The sequence below is a fragment of the Charadrius vociferus genome, unplaced genomic scaffold, assembly GCF_000708025.1.
Source record: "Charadrius vociferus isolate BGI_N301 unplaced genomic scaffold, ASM70802v2 scaffold553, whole genome shotgun sequence".
NCBI classification, from domain to species: Eukaryota; Metazoa; Chordata; class Aves; order Charadriiformes; family Charadriidae; genus Charadrius; species Charadrius vociferus.
Genome location: NW_009647688.1, coordinates 2,715,946 through 2,723,561, shown reverse-complemented (window position 1 = coordinate 2,723,561; position 7,616 = coordinate 2,715,946). Strand labels below are relative to the sequence as shown.

General features: G+C 38.4%; 1 protein-coding gene across 1 annotated transcript in view; it reads right to left on the bottom strand.

Annotated features, from left to right (window-relative positions):
- The window catches only part of ANKRD27 (ankyrin repeat domain 27 (VPS9 domain)), a 36,310-nt gene that overhangs the window by 5,153 nt on the left and 23,541 nt on the right, over window positions 1-7,616 (bottom strand). The window contains exons 21-24 of the mRNA XM_009881390.1: window positions 4,257-4,379; window positions 2,281-2,478; window positions 989-1,108; window positions 250-411 (exon numbers count right to left, since the gene is read on the bottom strand). Coding sequence (XP_009879692.1) covers window positions 250-411; window positions 989-1,108; window positions 2,281-2,478; window positions 4,257-4,379 — 603 coding nt within the window. The remainder of the gene's footprint in view (window positions 1-249; window positions 412-988; window positions 1,109-2,280; window positions 2,479-4,256; window positions 4,380-7,616) is intronic.

Here is a 7,616-nt window from a genome sequence, read left to right as displayed (position 1 = left end):
TTTCCAGACTCATCCTTTTTGTCTACGATAACTTATTTTAGAAACACAACAGGTTTCATACACCACAGGTATCATATCGTACGTTGTACAATGAACAGGCATTGTAGTCTTTATATCATGCATAATTTTTAAATACAGAAGTCTTGGCAAATACTGTTGTGACAAATAGTTATATTTGTTTTCTTTCCTACACTATGCATAAGGAACTTCAGGAAAACCTAACGTCACGAACGAGCTCTCTGCCCTCACCGGCTCAGCGCAGTCCGCAGGGGTGCAGTTCCTGTCATTCCTGAGGTGCGTCATTGCGCCGTTCTGAAGCAGCAAGTCCACCAGGGCTTCATTCCCTCCTCTCACGGCCTCGTGCAGCGCTGTGTTTCCTTTGGCATTAGAAAGGTTAACAGAAGCTCCGTGCTGGACAGCAAGATAAAATTGAAGTTATAAAGACAGAGTAGCATGAAACGGAGATAGCACATTACTTTTATTTTCTCTCCTTTTATTTTCAATATATGAATGAGAACAATGCAGCAGAAGCTGTGTAGCTGTATACGGAACGCAGAAAGCATCGGCTAGCAATCACTGGTTCAACAATAAGCTGCCTGATCATACTATTTCCTCCTCTCTCATAGCCACAATATCATGAATCAGCTCATTTCATTTTTGCATGTATCTACTACATATTCCGAGTTTAAGACACTTAAAAAACAAAACCACAAAAAATGCAAAAAAACACATGTGATAGAATCATAAGCAAGAAAACCTAATATCTGCCACAAAAAAAAGTTCCATAAAAACAGCCTGCTGTACAACAGTAAAGTAATATTTATCTAATAAAAAAACCATGAAGGGAAGGGATTGAAATGAGTGAGATAGCAAATAATCATCTTTTTTTCCCAAGTAGTTTTGACAGAGAAATGCATAACTAAAAAATCCTGAGTACTGGATAAACACAGATGTCACGTGAGAAACACTCTGTTTTCAGTGGTCTTACCTGTAACAACAAGGCAGTAGTCTCATACTGACCATGCAAGCACGCATAAATTAAAGGAGTATTCCCATATATGTCCTTTTTATTTTGCTTAGCATCGTAATCCATCAGACACTTTACCACCTATTGAAAGAAGTAACATTGCTTAATTTAAGATACCAGCTAACCATAATCATGCAGTGAAAGCCTCCCTCCTTTTTTTTTTAAAAAACGTTTTTTTGAAATCTAGAATGAAAATGTGATGGAAGAAAAAAGGATGGAGAAAACAAGTCTTATCTTTGCCAATAACCACAAGCATACTAATTTTCATATTTTACCACACACTTCTAAAACAATCCTTAAGCAACTGAAAGGCCAGAAAATAAAATTCGAGGTGTGTGAAAAACATACATAATCAATAACTTAACAAAACACAAAACATCAAAACCAAACCCCTATAGCAACAGCATCCTTTCCCCCTTTCCAAATTCATCAGAACACTTGGAAGGAGCTCTTATGTTGTAAATACTCCATGAACTAACATTCATTAAACTACAAGTTTGAGTTGTATTCTCATTTTCTTCTTGCTTCCCTGGTGCTCTGTCTGCCCCTGTCAACTTCACAATTATCTCACTTTTTTTCCCTCTTGCAGTCCTCACCTCCTTATTCTTAAAACCCTGGTCTTCCACTTTTCTGCATATTCCCATTTGCCCATCTGCACCTGTTTTTTCACAATCGGTATGTTTCCCCTCTCATTTACTCTCCCTCCTGTACTAATATCCTCCCCTCACTAGCTCACGATTCTCCTTCACTGCTTATCCTTCCCTGACTTGAAGTCAGGGATGAGGTTTTCTGCTTCCCTCAGAGCTCCGCTTGGCTCATAATCGACTTAAATGAGTTGAAGATACAGCAAATATTTAATATTGTGGCTTTTGAAGATACCAAGTCCATTGCATCAATAGATGTACACATAACCTCCTTGAACAGAAGGGACACAGAGAAAATACACAGGAAGATTCAGCTGCACAAGGTATTTCTAAAGTGTCTGATGTATGACAGTAGTTACTCGCAGCACCTTCATTAAACCATTATTTCAGGTCATTTAGAAAGAAAAGATACCTACTGAAACTGTTTCAGTGTAAAGATCCCCTTTCCGTCTGGAGATTTTAGATATTGAAAGAAAAAACAGAATCCCCAATCTAATTTTCACTGTTACTGGTTGAGTCTTGTTGATAATTTGTTGTTAATTTCACAAAGCAGCTTTTTGTTGGCAGTTAAGCGCTACATAGCTTGCACTTATGAAGAGGCTCTGTTACCTGGAAGTGACCTTTCTGGCAGGCTAGATGAAGAGGAACTGCATGTTTTGCGTCCTTGGCACTGACGGCGGCTCCGTGTTTCAGCAAGAGAGAGACAAGTTCAGAGTGTCCGTGCAGTGCAGCCATGTGCAATGGTGTAAAACCATCCTGGTTAGAAACATTGACTCCGAGTCCATTAGCAGAGATCCTTGCAAATTTCTGTTGGGGAAAATACACAACAAAGCTATATAATTCATCATGCTACTTTCTGTTGACCAAAAAGCAGCCAAATACCTGCTAAGTATATACAAAACAGGTAGATGGACCTTACAGGACCTTCTGCTACAGAGCCTAATTTGAGACTTTCAGGAAAAGAGTAAGCAAACCGGAGCAGCTTAGTAGTATTTTTCAACTGAACGATGAGTTTTATTTTTCCCTCTTTTCTTCCAACATGTTAGCTTCATATACAGAAATTCCAGGCATAGTATTCATGGTATTACAAAGAGGCTAAAGCAGCACATGTTGAGACGGAAGTAAAACTTACAGCTTTTACATAGCTGTTAGGACACTCATACATATGAAGAGTATGTGTTAATATTATGAGTTACTTTCATTTATACAGACGTTTATGCAGACAGACACCACACACCTATTTTACTGCTACATGAAGCTTGAGGTAATAAGTATAAAAACTGAAATCGATTTTATTCATGTGGAAGTAACACTGGCCCAGAGAACAGACTCTCATGGAGAGTCAAGATAAGGAAACCACCTGGAAGACAGCTTACACAGCAGCACAGAACATCCTTTTCTACTCCTCTCACAACCTGTGTAGGTACCTAACATCTACAGTGGTAGACAGTCTTTCATTTTGCCTGTTCTCAGTGTGCTTTTAAACACTTGCCTGCCTAATACAGTGGTTAAGATTACTTAACAAGTTCCTTCTACTTGTCATTCAGTAGGCAAGTAAGTTCCACAGCAAATGCCATTCCTTCCCCTGCTATCGATAAAATGAACGTTACGGTCCCAAACTCTGACTCACGTTACCAGAGAATAAAGCATGGTGTGCACATGAAGCGTTTAAGGACAACTAGCATACTCTTAGCCTGCACAAAATAAACATAAGGTAGCAGTGAGGAATTTAGAAGACGTTAAGCCATCTCACATTTTCTCAGTTAAGTGAGATGGATACTGTTACCTCAAAGTAGCCAATACACTGAAAATTTATACTTTGGTTTATTTTGCAATAACTTATCCAGTTACGTATACCTTCAGACATAGTAAGACATTTTTATCCTGAAAGACAAGTAATTGATTTTCTGTTTCCAAGAAGCTGGCATCATTCCTCATTCAAGTTAAAAAAAAAAAACCAAAACAAACTGTGTATTGTAAAGCCTGATTCTCCTCTGCAGTTTGTGATAAATAAGGGGAAAGGAAGTCTTTGCAATTGAAAAGCAAGTCTTGGCAATTGTATTTAATCTCTGAAAAGGTTTTAGATATAGCTTGTAGGAAAGATGCCATGCAATTAAAAAAAGACTTTATCAGCATTACATTGATTATAGGATTAGCAGGTATTCCTTGCTAAACTGATTACTCACAGATAAGTGGATACTCTGTGGCAGTTAGCAATACAAATTATAAAAGAGAACCAGGAGAAACTGAGGCTTAGAAAAAGATTTTTCCCATTTATTCAAAACTGTCCAAACCTTTATGACAGCAGTCCACATATTCTAAAAGCAAACTGCAAAGTTTCATTACTCCATTAGATATTGAGCAAGTTTTTGGAACACTGTTCTTATATCAAAAATTTTACACAGTTGAATTAAAAAGAGAACAATTTTCATGACATCAGATGAACTCTGCCAAGATCTGTATATATTTAATTGCTTTTTAGACAGAGATAAAGAGGTATTGGGCAATATGAATGTTACTTCCCTAGAGCTAAGGTTACATTACAAGAATAGAAATTATTCTTTTTAAAGAATGAATATTCCAACCTTTTGTGCTGGCCCACACTTTGAGCACTGGCATAATGGGTGGCAGAATTCTGGTTTTGATGTACTCGTTGTGTCATCCTCATCTTCTAAGTCTTCTTCCATCCATTCCAAGAGATAACGTACCTGGCATAAAAAGCAAGTCCTCCTTTACAGAGTCTGAAGGTTCCATGTCCTAATAAATTTGCATATGTAGACAAGTAAGATTTTACAAACATACCCTTGTGAGTATCTTGGGGAGACCATACAGCTACCTCCTGGCACCAGCTGCCCACAGGCCAAATTAAAAAATCAAATGTTATTGTTGACAAAGCAGCTAGAAAGTTCACCAAGTACAGCAGTGAAGTAAATTATAAATGACTTCCTGCTGCCTAATCAAGACCTCAGTGTTCACCTGTTCTCAAACCCTCCACATCCTTTCAGCTCAGATGATTTGTGAGAGCTCATATCAATGCGAATTTTATTTCATCCTTTGCTTTAATGAACATAAGAAGTGAAAAGGATGACAACCTTTACCAACATCCAAAACTTTGAAGGGACGTGACTTTTCTTAGGTCTGTCACTTCCCAGGAGCTTGACAGTTTCACTTTTTCCACAATGTACAATGCCTCATTTTTGAGGAAGACAGAAGCCCTACAGTGAAGATAGTCTTAGGACCCAGAGGATTCACGTGCAATTTGCAATCAGTGATGCTTACTGCATGTTAATTTTACATTAAATTTTACGTAACAAAAAAAAGCTTTTAAAAAATACATTTTACCTTGAAATCCATTAATCCGCTGTAAGCTAAAGACATCTTAGAAGTAGCAGTGACTGTATTAAGTCTCCATTATTATACCATCTGGCAATGTTAAGCCTGACATCCATCTCGTGTATCATTCTGAGTTTGCATTATGCTCAATGAGACAAGTCTTTCAGAAACTCACAACTGAAGTGGTAATTAAATTGGTCTCATAATGCAAGGGACAATATACATTAACAGTCACCTTTTTCTGGACGCATGAGAAGGGCTAACATCACAGCACTCAAAAACCAAGACAGAAGGAAGATCAGGGCACCTGTGTGTGGATGCTAGATCTCCCAGAGCTCCTGCAGATCTCCTGGGAAGTTCCCAGACACAGCAAGTTACAGGATTACATACTGGGTATGACACTGTAACATATGTCATCTTGTGAAGGGTCTTCCTTTTACTCCTTTTTTTTTTTTTTTCAGCAGCTTTTAAGAGAGCTGACAAACGATGTATCATTGTCTTGTTACCATGAAGAAAGATTAGCCCTTTGCCTCTCATTGAACAGTGGCATGGAGCAAAATCGAGGAACCACTTTCTGCTGAAACTGAGGTAGAAGCACCTTTGCGGGATTTGTGGGTTGGGTTTGATGCCACAGAACCGGACCAGTCCAAGAGCTCTACAGATGCTAGTCAAGAAGAGAATGGGGAGAAAAAAATTTCCTACAGGTTCCTCTCACTGTATTTACTCTCGCACTTCACAGAATCACAGACTGGCAGGGGTTGGAAGGGATCTTCGGAGATCATCTCGTCCAACACCTCTGCCAAACAGGGTCACCTAGAGCAGGCAGGGTTCACCTAAACCAGGCAGGTTCTGAATATCCCCAGAGAAGGAGACTCAACAACCTCTCCGGGCAGCCTGTTCCAGGCTCGTCAGCAAGTTCTGCCTCTTACCATTAAGATAGCTCTGGGAAACCAAACACACATTAATAATCTATCCAATTACATAGATGCAGCGAGAATAAAGCCTAGGACAACTAGAAAGGGCCATATACCTGATTCTGAATGATAACATAATTGAGACAGAAAAGAGATGTTTTTCACAGGGAATATTACTTTCCCTGCAAATTCCACATCATTCTCTGGAGTGAAAAGAAATCTATCAAGCTCGTCCGTTTACAGAAGGCCAAATCTGTGGAGGTTTACTATTTGCTGCATTTGTACACATCTATAATAGATATTAGTCATTTCACGTCCCCCTTTCCCTGCAGACTGACCAAGGTTCTCACAACTGACACTTTCTCCTTCTATCACAACTCAATACTGCTGCTCTCGTTATCCAAATATGCAGCTCTCAACATACTAATACCAGTGTCTCACCAAAAACCTGAAAATGCAACTCCCATGCATACCTCTTTATAATTACAGTACACTAGCCTTTTTTTTTTTATTTAAAGGTTTTTTGGTCAAAAGGTTAAATGTACTTTTTTTTTTTTTCCTTTTCTCAGGAAATTGTCCATGATCTCCCTTTGCCAGTTAACTTGTCATCTAAAACCTTCCTTACACTGCAGAGTAACACACTCTCTGGGATATTTAGCAGAGCACTCCAGGGGAACTGTACCCTGTATGCCAGGCTTCTAGCTCCACCACAAGATTTATTTTATACAAGAGATTTGGGGTTTTTTTGTGGTGGACTTGCACATATCCATTCCACCATCAAGACTAGCTGGGTGGAAAGCATTTCAGAAGGGTGCCTAATCCAGTATTCCACGCTGAGACAAAGTCAATTCTTCTTTAATACCATTGACAGAAGTTTGACCAATCTCTTCTCAAATACTTTTAACAGAAGAGGTTCTGTAATCTCCCAGGTCTGTTCCAGTGTTATCCCACTCTAATAATAAAAGGGTGTGGTTTGCTTTTTTTTAATTTGCTTATTTTTTTTAATCTAACTATCTTTGTTGAAAACTGAATGGTTCATCCATCACTAATGAGCCATGGCATACAGCTGACCACCAAATCCAATCACTAAGAATGAAAGATTGAAAACTGACATTAAGCAGTATCGACTACTTCTACACCATACTTCACTGACTTACAACCATACAAAAAGGCTTTGTTCAAAGCAATATACATAGGAGTAAGGCAACTCTTAACAGTCTCCACCAATAATGGAGCTATAATAATTTTCTACCAATTCAGCAACCACCAGATAAATAAAAAGTACACTTTGAAAACCTCCCTCATAAAAGCTGCCGCATAACTCTGAAACATATTTTCAGAGTAAATTTTAAACCTTTCTATACACATATTCCATCCACACCATCTCAAAATATTTATTTCTCCCTACAGACACAGAAAACAAACAAACAACAAAGTGGGCTAAATTTTGTTTTCAAAATGTAGAATTAGTTGCCATTGAGTCAGATAATTGAAATAACTGTCATCGATTAACATCATTATCTCCAATCGAAAGCATACTTGCTTTTGAAGTTTGCAGATACTACGATGATGACAAAGGTTGTTTTCTGGCTTCCTGAACAATCAGAGCATACTATTTTTTTTTAATCTCATAGCACTTTTTTTTAATGCCTACTCTTGCAAAGCTCAACTGGCTGTCACTGGCTACAACAGCACTAA